This window comes from Ichthyophthirius multifiliis (genome assembly GCF_000220395.1).
Source record: "Ichthyophthirius multifiliis unplaced genomic scaffold scaff_1120509251222, whole genome shotgun sequence".
NCBI classification, from domain to species: Eukaryota; Ciliophora; class Oligohymenophorea; order Hymenostomatida; genus Ichthyophthirius; species Ichthyophthirius multifiliis.
Genome location: NW_004086085.1, coordinates 22,652 through 38,344, shown reverse-complemented (window position 1 = coordinate 38,344; position 15,693 = coordinate 22,652). Strand labels below are relative to the sequence as shown.

The 15,693-nt window shown below is 17.2% G+C and overlaps 4 protein-coding genes across 4 annotated transcripts, besides 26 other annotated features; 1 reads left to right on the top strand and 3 right to left on the bottom strand. All coding sequences in view use genetic code 6, as the record gives it.

Moving 5' to 3' along the window:
- Nucleotides 1-113: 113 nt before the first annotated feature.
- Nucleotides 114-144: a microsatellite.
- A 273-nt stretch (nt 145-417) lies between these two features.
- IMG5_162760 (ibr domain protein) lies at nt 418-1,170 on the bottom strand (the record flags this gene model as incomplete). The annotated part of the gene is made up of 1 exon (XM_004030290.1): nt 418-1,170. One exon carries the CDS (start codon nt 1,168-1,170, stop codon nt 418-420), a length of 753 nt encoding a protein of 250 aa, XP_004030338.1.
- A 283-nt stretch (nt 1,171-1,453) lies between these two features.
- On the bottom strand, nt 1,454-4,947 carry IMG5_162750 (hypothetical protein; the record flags this gene model as incomplete). The annotated part of the gene is made up of 3 exons (XM_004030289.1): nt 2,339-4,947; nt 1,906-2,236; nt 1,454-1,614 (listed from the first exon to the last, which is right to left on the bottom strand). Exons 1-3 carry the CDS (start codon nt 4,145-4,147, stop codon nt 1,454-1,456), a joined length of 2,301 nt encoding a protein of 766 aa, XP_004030337.1. The 5' UTR covers nt 4,148-4,947.
- Nucleotides 2,238-2,305: a microsatellite.
- A 184-nt stretch (nt 4,948-5,131) lies between the features above and the next one.
- Nucleotides 5,132-5,192: a microsatellite.
- Nucleotides 5,132-5,260: a microsatellite.
- Nucleotides 5,132-5,266: a microsatellite.
- Nucleotides 5,132-5,272: a microsatellite.
- Nucleotides 5,178-5,300: a microsatellite.
- Nucleotides 5,275-5,323: a microsatellite.
- Nucleotides 5,297-5,337: a microsatellite.
- Nucleotides 5,333-5,371: a microsatellite.
- A 1,033-nt stretch (nt 5,372-6,404) lies between these two features.
- Nucleotides 6,405-6,439: a microsatellite.
- Nucleotides 6,440-6,593: 154 nt separating this feature from the next.
- Nucleotides 6,594-6,641: a microsatellite.
- A 1,317-nt stretch (nt 6,642-7,958) lies between these two features.
- Nucleotides 7,959-7,998: a microsatellite.
- A 316-nt stretch (nt 7,999-8,314) lies between these two features.
- On the top strand, nt 8,315-10,130 carry IMG5_162740 (n-terminal domain protein; the record flags this gene model as incomplete). Its single annotated transcript, XM_004030288.1, has 2 exons — nt 8,315-9,025; nt 9,075-10,130. 2 exons carry the CDS (start codon nt 8,315-8,317, stop codon nt 10,128-10,130), a joined length of 1,767 nt encoding a protein of 588 aa, XP_004030336.1.
- Nucleotides 8,379-8,427: a microsatellite.
- Nucleotides 8,380-8,427: a microsatellite.
- Nucleotides 8,410-8,448: a microsatellite.
- Nucleotides 8,885-8,933: a microsatellite.
- Nucleotides 9,955-11,097, bottom strand: IMG5_162730 (hypothetical protein). The gene has a single exon (XM_004030287.1). It carries the CDS (start codon nt 10,781-10,783, stop codon nt 10,349-10,351), a length of 435 nt encoding a protein of 144 aa, XP_004030335.1. The 5' UTR covers nt 10,784-11,097; the 3' UTR covers nt 9,955-10,348.
- Nucleotides 11,098-11,251: 154 nt separating this feature from the next.
- Nucleotides 11,252-11,357: a microsatellite.
- A 570-nt stretch (nt 11,358-11,927) lies between these two features.
- Nucleotides 11,928-12,006: a microsatellite.
- Nucleotides 11,941-12,006: a microsatellite.
- Nucleotides 12,007-12,032: 26 nt separating this feature from the next.
- Nucleotides 12,033-12,072: a microsatellite.
- Nucleotides 12,073-13,096: 1,024 nt separating this feature from the next.
- Nucleotides 13,097-13,143: a microsatellite.
- A 668-nt stretch (nt 13,144-13,811) lies between these two features.
- Nucleotides 13,812-13,858: a microsatellite.
- A 1,173-nt stretch (nt 13,859-15,031) lies between these two features.
- Nucleotides 15,032-15,072: a microsatellite.
- Nucleotides 15,073-15,285: 213 nt separating this feature from the next.
- Nucleotides 15,286-15,357: a microsatellite.
- A 234-nt stretch (nt 15,358-15,591) lies between these two features.
- Nucleotides 15,592-15,626: a microsatellite.
- Between the last annotated feature and the right edge of the window lie 67 nt (nt 15,627-15,693).

The window sequence follows — 15,693 nt, the reverse complement described above, 5'->3', positions numbered from 1 at the left end:
AATATCTTCTTTCATTCTTTAGTTAAATTTATTTTGAATTTCTTATAATCTCGTCTTAGGAGTATTATCAGTAAATAGCTTTTTCAGAATAATTTAATTTAAATATTATTTTTAAAAAAATATTAAAAAAAAATGTTAAAAAAAGTTTCCAATTAATAATCTTAGTTTATTTATTTTTATTAATTTTCTAATAATTCTATATTTTTATTGTATAGAATAAAATATACTTTATGTAATAAACTCTTCTTCTTGAGTTTTTGGCACTTAACAAAAGAAACTCTTTTTTAATTTTAATTATTTTCTTAAAAATCAGCAACTATTTTTATATAATAAAATTAATTTCAAAAAAATAAATAAAAAAATGTTAATTAATTAATACAGTAACAACATATATAAATATATGAAATATTGCATATATCACCAATAACCCTAATGATTTTCATCTAAATGTACATAACAACTATTTGCATCTTTAAAGAATTTCATACAATTATCTTTCCAACAAATATGCATTTAACATCTTTTACACTCTACCCTATAACATCCATCAATTCTAATAATAAAGACTCCACAATTAGTACATTTCCTCGCCCCTTCCTTAATTAAATATTAAATATTCTAAGCTTCTGTTTCCTAATACTAGGTACATGTCATATCGAAATGATATTCCGCTGCACATTTTGAGCAGTAGGTTTTCTAACACTCATAGCATGTATATTTTTATAATTTTGTTGAATGTACCGCTTTACACAATTCATTAGGACAAAATTGAAGTTCTGTGAAATGATTTTATACATAATTATTAATGGACATTCTTTTTAATTTTTATAATCGTTGCTCGTCTTCGTTTATAATCTAAAGTAAATCCTCTATACATAAATCCTCTTGACAACTTGGACATTTAATCGGGAAGGAATTTACATCACCTAAACTTTAATCGAAAATGAAAACAAGACAATTAAAACAGAACTAATGTCCACAAATTACTAATCTATATCCATTGCAAATGGTATTTGCGCAAATCTGACATTCCTCATAAGTATATAAAAGTTGTTTGTTTTGAGTATTTTATTCTAAAAAAGCTATTAGTGCGTTTTTTGCGATTCCAACTTCTTATGGATAGCCTTATATGTATATATCTTTTGAAATATAATCTACTTATGTTTTCATTAATTTGAATTTTTCGGAAAATAATTCAAGTCCTTTTGTCCCATTTTGAAATAAATTTCGAAGATTTTTTCCTGCTATAGGTATTTTTACACAAATAGATTATCTTAAAAATATTTCTATTTCTTTATTTACTAATTAGTATATTTCATCAGAACTATATATTTATAATTCTTCTTTTATTAAATTTAAACTAAATATTACAGAGTATTTATTTTCTAATTCTTCTAATTTTTTCTTTCCTATTTCTGAAAAAATTAAAGAATAATCAACTTTTTAAGGTTATTCAAATAATGATACAATATGCGTCTTTTATGTTTTTTTTTAATTAATAATTTTTTATAAATAAAATAAAAAATTACTTAATTTTATTTTCTAAAATCAAAAAGTTTTGGTTAAAATAAATTATTAATAATCTTTACGGCATCATTAAATATTTTATTAATACTAGATTTTAATTAAATTTAAATTTATTAAGTAGAAGGTGTAAATCTAACTAATTATTTTTTAATTTTAATTATTTTTTATTACAACCACTTACTCAATTTCTAATTACTTGTTAAAAGTAAATCAATAATTTTTTACAATTTTAAATTATAATTAAAAAAATGAATAAAGTAAAGCCTTATTTCTACTTTTTATAAGCCCAAAATATCTTTTTTTCTATGTAATTGTTCAACATATTTATTCATTTAATATATATTGTGTTTTTGGAAATTAACTTTAGCTTAAATAAACCCTTTATTTTTTTTTTAATATATTAAATATCATGATTAGCTCCTTGTTTATAAACTAAATCTAATTTATCAATTAAAACTTATTTAAGAAAATCTCTATCTACATCAGGAAATCGTTCTACTTCAATATTAGAATATCCTAATAGATTATTTTTTTTAAGAACTTTTATTATACTTTTCTCATCTGTTATAGGTTACAAGTTTTTTATTTTTACAGTTTTATTCTCATTTATTTTTTCTATTTCAATTATTGAATAATCAATCATTAATTAATTTTATACTAAGTCACTAAATTATTTTATATTTTCTTTACTATTAAAAGTTATAATTGCCTATATATATAATAAATATATATATATATATATATATATATATATATATATATATATATTTATATATATTAATTAAAATATATATTTAAATAATAAATATACTGTTCTTTTAGATTTCCATTAATTCCATTTAATTTTCATATATTAAAGATTTTTAATATCCTAATCATGAATAATAAAATCATGGCTATTTAACTTAAGTCTTATAGTATTTCCTTTAAATAAGGTTTAATTAAAGCTTTTTACATAAATAGATGCATCTTAACTATCTGCAACTAAAACTTCTGCTTTACCTTAATTTTAAAAATACTTAACATCAATAATTTCATCTAAATTTTCTAATTAAAAAAAGTCTTTTATTTCCTAAACATTAACATCTAAAGGGAGTCCTTCAACTAAAAAAACATGCTCGTTTTCAAAAACATGGATATTCTACACTAGACCTCCTTTGCCTATTTTAGCCATTGATTTTTTACCTGCAGGAATATCCAAAATTTCATTTTTTAACTAAAATTTACATTCGTCAATTAAAATTCGAAATTCGTTCTCGATTTTTTCCTTTAAATTTTAATCACAGCTAAGTATAACGCTTTCTCCCAAAAAATTTACCTCGCATAAACAACCAAATTTATCTTCTATTTTCTTCACTATACTAGGTAAATATCTCATCAAAACATTTGAAATACCGAAAAATTCTATTTCTGCTAAATTCAAACTCTAACTTTTTATAAGTCTTAAATTATGCTTTTCCAAAAATTCAAATGGAGCAAATTAAATTAAATTTTTATGATCAATTTAAACACAACTACCTAAATAAACTTTCTCTTTTTAAATAAAAGAAATTGGAATAATTAAAAAGGGATGTTCTTCAATTAATTTAAACGCACTTTTTTCATTACAATATAAAAAATTCTATCTTGATTCAAAATGTTAATACCCTTTTTTCCGGTTTCCCGTATAAACACATAAATTCTTGTAATATTTTTTTACTAATACTTCCTAAACTATTAAATCAAAGTCTTCTATTTTAATACAAATACAATCTTTATCTATTTTCTCTTCCATTTAATCAATTACATTTTTCCTAACTTAATTTCTCCTACAAAAATCAGCCCATTCCTTCTCACTTTCATTTAATTTTTCTTCCTAATTCATCCACTAATAGCCTTAAAATTCCTCAAAGATCGCTTTTTTTTACAAAAAGCACTACCAAATAGTATACAAATCACCTTTTCTATTCCAAAAAACACAAGTATGTGCAGAGACTTAGCTTTTGCATTTAAACCAGCTTTTTTTTTCTTCCATAAAAACCTAAATAAATTTATTTACAATCCTAAAATGATATCTCTCTTAATTTGATGAATCATCTTCCTCTTAATTTTTTTCTTAAATTAATTATTTTTTAATATCTTTTAAAAACCCGAAAAATTAATCTTTCGTATATAAGCGATGAATAATTCCCTTTTAAACCTAACTCAGTACTTTTTGCCTTTAAAAGGCTTATTTTTAACTCAAAAACGAATAAAAATGAGGATTTTGTTAAAAAAAGCCTTCTTGAGGGTAAAAAACTTAACTTTTTTCCCCAAAATCGATCTAAAGATGTATATTTTTTATATTTTTTTGCCAAATAACTAAATCATATACATCTTAGATTAAAAAAATATTGAATTTTCTCATTTTATAATTATCATCTTTTTATCCATCAATTATATTTATTTTTTCCATAATTTTCTATAAATAGTAATTTTTGGCATCTTTTACATATTTTTAAGGAATAAAAATCATTATATCGAATACAAGAAGTGTCTTTTTCCATTTATTTATGTATTTATCAATAATTTCGTACATTTTTTGTAATTTCTCTCTTCTATATTTCAACTCTTTTTCTTCATAAATTATTTTATAAGGCATTTAAGCCTATTTTATGTATATTTCTTCTTCATATTAGAATTTTTATTTTATATTTTACCATATTTCTACACTTGTGTATATTATAATATTTTTTTATTTGTTTTTTTCAATATATTAGGCATCTTCTTCTTCATAGAAAGTAGAAATATATAGTTTTTTTTTGTAATTTTCTTCCTATTGATTATCTTACTCGTTTTCTGGATTTTTTTGATATTCAAGAAGTTAATAGGTGCCTTAAACTTCCAAAAAATCACGAAAAATTTAAAAAAGAGCATCTCTATTAAAAAAAGAATTTTCAGTAATAACTGGAATAATGTTAAAAGAAATATTTCCGCTTATTTTTTGTAAAATATAATTTAAAAAAAGCCATTCTATTTAATTTTAAAATTTTTAGAAATTTTATAAATAATTTTTTTTTCAGGATTTTCTTCCTTTACATCCTTTACATCCTCTTTTTTTTCAGAATAATATTTCAAAACTTCTTCTATATAAAAAATTTGGTTTTATAAAATTATAGTCTTCTATAAATATTTTGAAGTAAAAAAATCTTAAATTTATTTATAATCTAAAGTAACTTCCTATATTTAACCACTTTTATATTTTAAGTACTTTTCCTGTACTCTTTATTATTTTTATTAAAGAGATTTAATCAATTAAACAGAATAATCTTAAGGATTATCAGAAATATTTGGTAAATTTTAAACAGTTTAGTTTTCATTAGACGTTTTAAGTAATAATTCTTCAATGTATTACATTGCGATGTAATTATATATATAGAAAAGATTTATTATTATTTAAATTATAATGTTATAAGTAAATTAAAAAAAAAAAAATTATAATTATAAAATATGATATTAATTGTTTATAATTATTAAATATTGATGAATTATGATATAGAAAGATATATTATAAAAAAAAATTAATAAAAATATTATAAAGTATCAAAATTAATATAAATAATCAGAAAAAATATCTTTTAATATTAATAAAAAATAAATAAATATGAAAAATAAAAAAAATAAACAAATTAAAATATAAAAATAAATATGTATACAAATATAAAATTTTAAATAAAAAATTATATAAATATATAAATAAATAAATATATAAATAAATAAATAAATATATTATAATTATTTATATATATAAATATTTATTTATATATTTTTATTTATATTTATATTATATTTTCTTTTTAATTTTTTTATTTTTTAATTAATTTTTAAAATCTTTATTTTTATTTTCTTCATTCATAGTTTACATTTTTTTTATAAATGATTTTTATATAAAATTATTATAAATTATAATATATATACAAATATATCATATTTAATAATTTTTAATAAAATCATAAAAAAAAAATATTAATAATTTTTATTTATTTTTATATAATTTTAAAAAATATATTTTATTTTCATTATAATAATTTCTCAAAAATTTAAAAATAATTTAAAATTAAAATAATAAAAGCCTACTTTAATAATATAAAAGAAATTAAATAATTTTAATATATAATTTCATATATTTTTATAAAATTCTTCTATGTTTTCCTAAATATAATACGATGGTTAAATTTTCCCGTTAAATTAAACAATACAAATAATTTATTAAATTTATTTTAAGAAATAAATAAACTCATTCTAATTTTATCCTTTAAAAAATTAAATATTTTCTTATTAAAGAACTTCATTTAGAATATTAAAAATAGAAATTCTAAATTAAATTAGATTAATTTCATTTATTTAACCTATTTATAATTCTTATTTACTTTTAATAATTTTTTCTTAGAATTTAAAACTTTTTTTTCTTTTCTATATAATTAATAAAAAATACTCCAAAAATAATTCTTATTTTCTTTCTTTAACTAAAACTTAAAAATGTTTTTCAAAATATTTTCTTATATGAAATTCTATTTTTAACATTCACTTAAACAATTCTTAAATTCCAAAAAATTACTATTTAAATTTTTAAAAAAATACCAAATTTTGAATAAATTCTCACATTTTTTATCTTCGTCTTCTCCTAAATTAACCAAATTTTTTATTTATTCTATATATTATAACAATATTTACGAATATCTACCTAAATAATGAACATTTATTCCCTAAAAATCATTTTTTTTATTATTTTCAGAAAAAGTATATTATTCCAAAACATCATTTTTTTATTCTTCATAAACTACTTTGTTTTTTTATTTCATATGATTTTTTAATTTAAAAAGGAAATTCATTCTTGCTTTTTCTTCTTTTTCTTTAAAATATTTTTATTATTATTGATATTCTTTTTATTATTTTATTAATTTTTTTTTTCATTATAAAATTCATGTAAATCTTCCAAATTTAACAATTCAAAAGGATCTTTTTCATTTTCAAAAGAAAAAAACTTTTTTTTTTATTTTTTATTTAAAACAAAAAAATTAACTCATTCATTTTTTATTTTAATTACTTTTTTTTCTTCCAAAACTTCTTTTTTTCTTCCAAATCTTCTTTTTTTCGTTTTCTAATTAGTTTATTTTCAGCTCATTTTTTACTTATTTATTTTTATTTTATATTTTCTTATCTTCTTGTTATATATTTGATTTTGTTTCTTCTACTTCTTTTTATATTATTTTTTATTATTTTTTTAATTTACCCTACTATATATTAATAATATCTTTCTTTTATTTCTCGGTTTATGATTCTTTTTATAATGTACTTATTGTATTTGCTTTTTGTTTTATAGACTACGATCTTTATAAACTGTTTTTTGTTTAAAAACTTGCCTAATAAGTAGTTTAAAAAGTGCTTTATTTTTTTAAAATAACTTTCGTAACTTATTTTTTCGCTTTCACTTCTGGTTTTGATATATTATTTGTTTATTTTTATTAAATTGCAGGCTGTAATTTTTGTTTCTTTTAATCATTATTTACTTATTATTAAGTTTTATTATTTTCTGTTTGTAAAACTTCTTCTGCTTATTATAATATTTATTATATATGTAAATCGATATCTTCATTATCTGTTATATTTTTTTGATTTTCTTTTATTATTTCTTATTTTGGCTTTAAATATACTAATTATAGCTGTTTTTTATTTGAAAGAGTTTAATTTAGAAACTTTTCTAAAAACAAATTTTATTCAATTGTTTCACTTTCTTAAATTTAAAGTTTTTTCTAAAAAAACAAAAAAATATATTTAATTCTTTTAAATTTTCTTATAAGTTTTTATTTTCATCAAAATTAAAAATCATTTTTTGTATTAGAAAAATAATTTATTTTTAAATTAATATAAATATATAATATTTAAGCTATTAATTAATAAATAATAAACAAAATATAAATATATGAAAAAAATGGATTTAAACATATTAATTTAAAACGAAAATATATTTTTATTTATATAATATAAATTATTCTTATTCGTATTTTTTTTTATTCAATTATTATTTTAAATAAAAAAGAAAATATTCAATTTATTCATTCTTTTATATTTTTTAAATAGAAAATTTAAATTTTTACAGATAAGAAAATATGAACAAATAATATATACATATATATTTTTCTTGTTAAACTTATCTTAAAACAAAATAATAAATAAAATTATTATAGAAATATATATATATATATTATAGCTATATTTTAAATTATAAAAACTAGAAAAATATAGTATAATGAATTATAATAATCAAAGTGTTTTTAATTAATATAAGATATTTTTAATAATAAATATAATATTTAATTGAGATTAATTTATATATATATATTGATTATTTATTAAATTATATTTCTATATAAATAAAAATTATATAATTATTTAAATTATTGTAAATAAATATATTATTTTTTAATAAATATTTTTTATAAAAAATATTTTGAAAATATAAAAATAATTTAATACACAAATTATAAAAAATATAAATTTAATTTTTTTATAATAATAATAACAAAAAAATTAATTTATATATTAAAGAATCAAATATAAAATTTAATATAAATAATTATATATATCAAAAAAAAATGTTTAGAATAAAAATTTATTTGTATTATAATTAATTTATTATATTAATTAACAATATAATTTATTGCAAATTTATTTATAAACATTAATAATTATAATATTATATGTACAATCTACTAAACATGTATTTTTATTATTTTTAGTTTAAATTAATTTTTTTTTTAATGAATGGATGGACTAAATAAATTTTACATTATATTTATTATCTTAAAAAATCTATAAAATAAATTATAAAAAAAAATTTCAAGTAAAAATTTAATAGAAAATTTAATAAATATATTAATATATATATTAATATATAATATTTTTAAATATTTTTTTTTTTATATATCCTTTATTAAAAAAATAATAATAATATTTTACAACGAAATACAATTTACAAAAAAATGAAAACTTAGACAAAAATAAATCCTAAAAATAAAGGTCTAAATTAAAAAATTACAAAATAAATTATATATATTATTATAAAAAACAAAAAGATTTATTAAAAAATAAGCTAATAATATATTTAAAAGATTTTTAAAAATTAAACGATTGGCCCTCAATAAACAATTGGCTTTTAAAACTAGAACAAGTATTTAAAGAATACCCTACTCCTTATATAGAAGAATAAAAATATACATTAGGAAAAAGACTAAGTTAATGCTTAAATTACAATTTACCTATAGAGACACATAAGTCAACATTAAAAATATACAGAATAATATTCGAAAACTTATATTTATTAAAAGATTCAAATGAAGAAAATGGTGAAAATGGTGAAAATGGTGAAAATAGTGAAAATAGTGAAATTAATCAAAATGAATACAAAAAATACATAGCAAACAATTTAACAATATTTACTTTAGGTTTATTTCCTTTTTTTTAATAAGCATCAATTTAAGTACAAATAAATTAATAAATAAATATATCATTTAAATTAAAACAAAAAGTTAAAACCAGATATATTAGATATAATAGAAAAATATTTTTTTCCTTTAGAAAAAGAACTAACTCCATGTGCTTCTGGTTTAATAGTAAGCATTCTTCCAGGAATGATAGAAAACAGTGAACCTTTATAAAGAAAAACACAATAAATATTCGAATAACTATAAGAAATAATAGGTAAAAAATATGTATATGGAATTCTTTGGATGAGTATTTTAAGAATTCCTTCAGTTCGAATAGCAGCTTATACTTGTTTGACTAAATTATTTAAAAAACAAGAAAAGAACATATAATTAAGCAATTATGAAGAAAAAGAAATCCAATAAAATTTAAAAGAAAGCAAATTTTTATCCGAAGAAGAACAATAATCCCTTAACAACCTAAGATTCCCAAATAAAAGTGCCTTAATTGTAAACGCATTAATTTCAACTTTAGAAGATGAAAATAATATATGTAAAAGATGTGGTTTAGATTTTTTAATTAATTATTTTCCCATAAAAGAAAACGCATTAAGTGAAAACGATAAATTCTTAATAACATAAAGTATGTTACTTCTCTTAATAAAAAACGAATATTCAATAGTATGGAAAATACATCTTTGGCTTTTTGGAGAACCAGATACTGATTCCAAATTTTAGGCAAATGATGTTATTATTGATCTTTATTTTGTAGAAGGAATGAAAAGGACTTTTTAATTAAATAATAATTTTACAGATTTATGTATTCCTTTGAAAATTCTTTAAACTTTTTATCTTAAAAATAATCATATGATACCTTAAACTTTGAAAGGAATTTCTTTCTTTTTAATTTAGTATATTTTCTTTTACTATAATTAAAATTAAGTAAAATATATATATATTTTTATTTTTTATTTAAATTTAAGGATATTTAAAAAAGCTCTTAAAGATTACTTGAAAGTATATAAAGTCATTTTGATGTTATTTTCGCTAAACTTTGTGATGTTTTAAATTAAAAAGGTGGAAAGGAAGTACTTTAATTAATCGAATTTGCATTCTCCAATTTATATATGTCTTACGAGGAAATTGATTAAGAAGATATGATCAATACAGTACATAAACTAATACTTAGATTGGCAAAAAAGTTAGAAAAAAATGAAGAAGAAGAGGAAATTTTAAGAATAATAGATATATTAATGATAAGTTTAGAAAATAAAAACTAAAAAGAAGAAAAGGAGAGTACTGAAGAAAAAGAATTTGTGTAATTTATGGGTAAATACTATTTAGAAAAAAGTGATACAGAGAAAAAATTCGAAATAAGTTCAAAAATAATGATAAACTTAATAAAAAAAAAAGAGTTAAAAAAAGAAGATTTTGATTCCGAAAAATACATTGAATTTATATTCAAGAAAATGGAAAATAAAAAATAAGAAAAAATCCAAATTTTATGTGTAGAAAATCTTATGTAATTCCTAAAAATGATTCAAGATAAAAAAGCGACCGAAAAACTAAAATTGAATTTACATAAAAAAGAAAAAATCGAAAAAATAATAAATACATTATGGTAAAACATCGATTTTTTTCCCAAATAAAAAGAAACAATTGAATTTATGATTTTCTTTTTCATCTCGGAATTCTCCCAAGAGCTTTTTAAAAATTTCATTAAATAGTAATTTGAAGAAGATAAAGAATTAGCAATGAAAAAATACACCATTTTTTTCTCTCATACTAATAATTTTATTAGGTTAAATACTCATTTTAACAACGGATGTGGATTAGTTGAAATGCTAGAACTTTTAAATAATAATAATCCTATTTTAAGGAATTATTGTAAAGCTTTTATAATTGAAAACTCCGTGTTTTTATTTAGAATAATAGATTCTTTTTTATAAAGGATTTTTTAAGTTTAAGAAAATTTTGGCTATTTTTCATAGCATAATTTCATTTTAAAAAATTTTAATTATAATGAAGTTATTTTTGATATTAAAATGTTAAGTAGAATTTTGGATATTTTAAAAGATGTTTTCTGTAGTTATACTTTTTAAATTAAAATTAGTCTTTTTTTAAATAAAATTATTTAATCTTCAAAATTTTTAGTAATATTTTATAAATACTATTTATAATAAAAAATTAAATAAAAAAAAAGAATTAATTTGATATACATTAAACAAATTATATGGACTTAATATGTAATATAATAATAAGGTAAAATAAAAATAAACATGTATAATATACATATTTATATATATGTATATATATATATATAAATATATAAATATATATATATATATATAACATATATATATATAAACATATATATCTATTATATATTTTTTTTTTATAAAATATTAGATTTGTAGAATCTAAATATTAAATTCAGTCTGACGAATAACAAATAATTAAAATATAAATATTAATAACTACATGTTGTGAATTATTAGAAAAACTGATATATAACAGTGAAAAAAAACACATAACAATCTATATATTCAACAAAATTCTTGAAAAAATATTAAATATTTTAAACAGTTAAATTTCTGAATAAAATTTGATAAACTAAATTGAAATTCTTAACTTAGTATAAAACATAATTATGAAATTTAGAGGCTTTAAGAAAAATATGCAAACAGAAAACTATAAATATGATTAATTAAACTAAATATTTAACTCTAAAATATATTTTTTTAATCTCATAGAGGGTTTCTAGAAAACGAAAGATGCATTTGTCCGATCTAAATATATTTATATAATAACAATTAGCATATGGACACTATCATAAGATGTATTAACTGAGGAAAATTTAAGCAAAGTAATTACCTATTTATTCGAAAGTTACTGGTAAGAGTTATAAAACTAAAATAAAGAGATATATTTTGAAGAAAAAAAAAGAAAGACTACTGTTTAATTATAAGATTAATAATAATAATAATAATAATATTAATAATAATAATAATAATAATAATAATAATAATAATAATAAAGTAATTAGATATAAAAATAGCAATTATAATAGTATTATTAAAATGATAATAATAATATATAAAATCACTCAAAAAAATCATTTTAAATAAAAAAAAACTTTGACTAACTAGAAGATGATCATTTTTACTAAGATTAAGAAAAAAGGGATGCTTGTTCTTCTAAATTTTAAGAAATTCGAAATATTTTAGATTCCATAAAAACTATTTTTAATTATTTCTTTCATTTAAAAAATGAATAAGAAAACAACATAATTCAATCAACTAATTCTGCTTCCTCAGTTTTATATAACATTTTTACTTTAAAAATATTTACATCTTCATTTTCATCTTCTTAGTCTAATTAAAATATAAATTATGATGATAATTTGACATAAAAAACTAAAATATGTAAATAATAATATAAAATAGTATGCAAAAATATACTAAACGAGTTTCCAAGATTAATTGAAAGTTACCTTAAAGTATGGTATGTTGGTGATAATATTAAAAACCATAATATATTTAGCAAATTAGGTAGTTAATAGTATACATTTGAATTCTTTTAAGATTACAATTGCAAGTTAGGTTAATAAATATAATTCCTAATTAACTAAAATAATGAGTTTTCGCCTTCTTAATAAATCTAAATAGATATATTAAGTATAATGTATCCTCTAGCATTCCAATTTCCAAATTAATTTATAAATTGTGTATTATAATTATGGATTAATAACGTAGAATTTGTAAATTTTGAAGATTTTAAGGAAAATAAATTATCAAATGAAATGCTTTGTTTATTAGAATTAATTTCATTTTTAAATTTAAGTGGAGATTTCTTAATAAATTGTATATCAAAATCATAATTAATATCATTAATTTAATATAATTAGAAGTAGTATTAAAAAAATTAAAATAATAAAGGTATTTCTGTCTGTACAAAAGCTAATGTTATGAAAGAAAGTTCTATTTTATTCTTTATGTACGAATTACTTGTTTATATACATTTCGATATATAAAAAGATAATAATAATGCATAAATGATATCTTTTTGGTATTCTCTACTTTAATTTCTAGCGTAATTATTATAAAAATATTATAAATAAATAAATTTATAATATATATAACTATATATATATATATATATATATAATATATATTTACTTATTTAATTTATACAATTTTAGTGTATTTAATGATACATGCCATTTTTTAACTTCTATTTGGATTCTTGAAATTTTATTAATGTGTTCTAGGAAATATTTAGTTAAAAATCTTCCTAATGAAAAAAATATTAAAACAGATTTATAAGAAATTCTTAAATTTCATATTTAAAATTTAGCTTTATTTGCATCATAAAAAATATAAATTTAAATTAATAATAATTAAAACTCTTTTGAATTACACAGTCCTTTTTCTCCTTCTTTATTTGAAATTTATACATTTTCGCACTAAAACGAAAAGGATTTTATATAATAATTTTTAGTAAAAAATATAGATAATATAAATTAATAAACTTTTACTATCAAAGCATCTATAATATGCTTTAAAACGTTAAAAAAACTTCTTTATGAAGTTTTTTAAAATTGTATTGAAAATGAGTAAAAAACAAGTGTTATTGCGAAAGAATTTATAAGTGTAATACTTCCTTCAAGCTTTTATATAGATAAAAAAAAAGATATAGAATATAAATATATTTCTAAATAATGTGCAAGTGAACTTTGTGAAAAATTAATTTAATTGTAACCATATAATATTATGAAAGAATATAGAAAAAACTTATTAGACGTTTTTATGATGGATGTATTGAAATATAATTTATAATTTTAATATAAAATATATGATTATATAAATATATAAATATATAAATATATATATTTATATCATACATAAAATTTATAAATAATATTTACATTTAATTTATTATTATATAAATAGGAATTTTTTGATTCTAATATATAAATTTTACATTATTGGAAAAACATTATAAATTGTCTTGATGAAGGTTGCTGTCTTTTTGATGAATTTATTGAAAAGTTTTTACTACGAATTTATTTATTTTTTATTTATTTTTATAGAAATCTTTTTTTCTCAAGTCTATTAAGTAAAAGTTTAGAAATGCATTAAAAAATAAAAAAATTTCAAAGGATTTGCTTTATTTTATATAGTGGAGGGTAAGATAAATATCGAGCAAAATTAAGCTTATTATTAGAAAATATAGGCGAAATTATAAAAAATATATAAAACCAATCTGTTGAATTAATAATATTAGTAAGATATAAAAAAAATTATTAAATTAATTTTCTAAATATATATATTTTTTTTAAGGTTTTATTTTGTTTAAGAATTTTAATTTTAAGATTAAGTTAAAATGTATTAAATGAATTATTAAGAAACACATGGCCAATTCTATTGAATTTATTATTATAAATTTTTGACAAAAACTGCAAAAACGACCAATAAATTTTTCCAGATAATCCTAACTTATTAATAGCCGCTTTAAAATTAATAGAATAAATTTCTCTAGTTTAATTAGAAGAATTTTATCTTCATTAATGGATATTCGTTTTCGATTGTAAAAAATTTAAATATATATTCATATTCATATTTTTATTTAAAAACAATTAATAAGATTTTGGTATAAAACTTGAACATAATGATACAATTGAAAAGGAATTAGACTATCCTTTTGCTTTTAAACCTGTATTAAGTTATAATTTTAACGGAAAATTTTAAATTAATTATGAAAGCAAGCTTTTGGAAGATGATATATAATACGATTATAATAAAAAAACAAGAAAAATAATAATTAATTAAACTTATGTGGATGATATTAAAAAAATTCAAAATAAAATTCCATTCTTTTGTTAACATTTAATAAATTTGAATTAATAAAGATGGACTGTTGATTTACAAACTATTGAAAATGTCATTGAAAAAGATTTTATAGATTTTGATATACATATTTATAGAAAAGAAAAAAAGAAAAGAAACAAGCTAGCTTCTTTACTAAAATTAACTTTTGAATTTATTCAAAAATATACTAAAAAACAAATATCATAATATTTATAAACAAATACATAATATTTTATTTTTATAATGTTTAATTTTTAATGTAGTTTTATTCGAAAACTTTATCATTTTATTATTAAAATATATAAAACAAAGGGAAATAAATATACAAATATATATTACATATAAATAAATATCTTTATTTATTTTAGTAAAATTACATAAAATATGTTAGTATATTTATTTCTTAAATCCTATCCTATTTAAATTAATACTAAAGCTACAAAAATTATATATATATATATACATATATATATATATATATATATATATATATATATATATATATATATATATATATAAAAAAAAAAAACGTGAATATAAAAATATTTTAATTTTTTTATTTAATAATGTCTGTCATAATCACATAATCTTATATTTTCTAAATTTATAATTTATTTTAAAAAAATTCCATAAATTTTAATTATAGTATATCATTTTAAATAAAAAAATACAAGTATATATAAAAAAATCTTAATAAATGGCCTAAAATGAATAATTTGGATACACTTAACTTCCAAGAATTCCTAGTATATATTAAAAAAAAAAAAAAATTAATAAAAATAAAAAAGATATACCTATTTTCGACCATATACATAAAATAGCATAAGAAAACCTAAAAAAATATCCAGAAATAT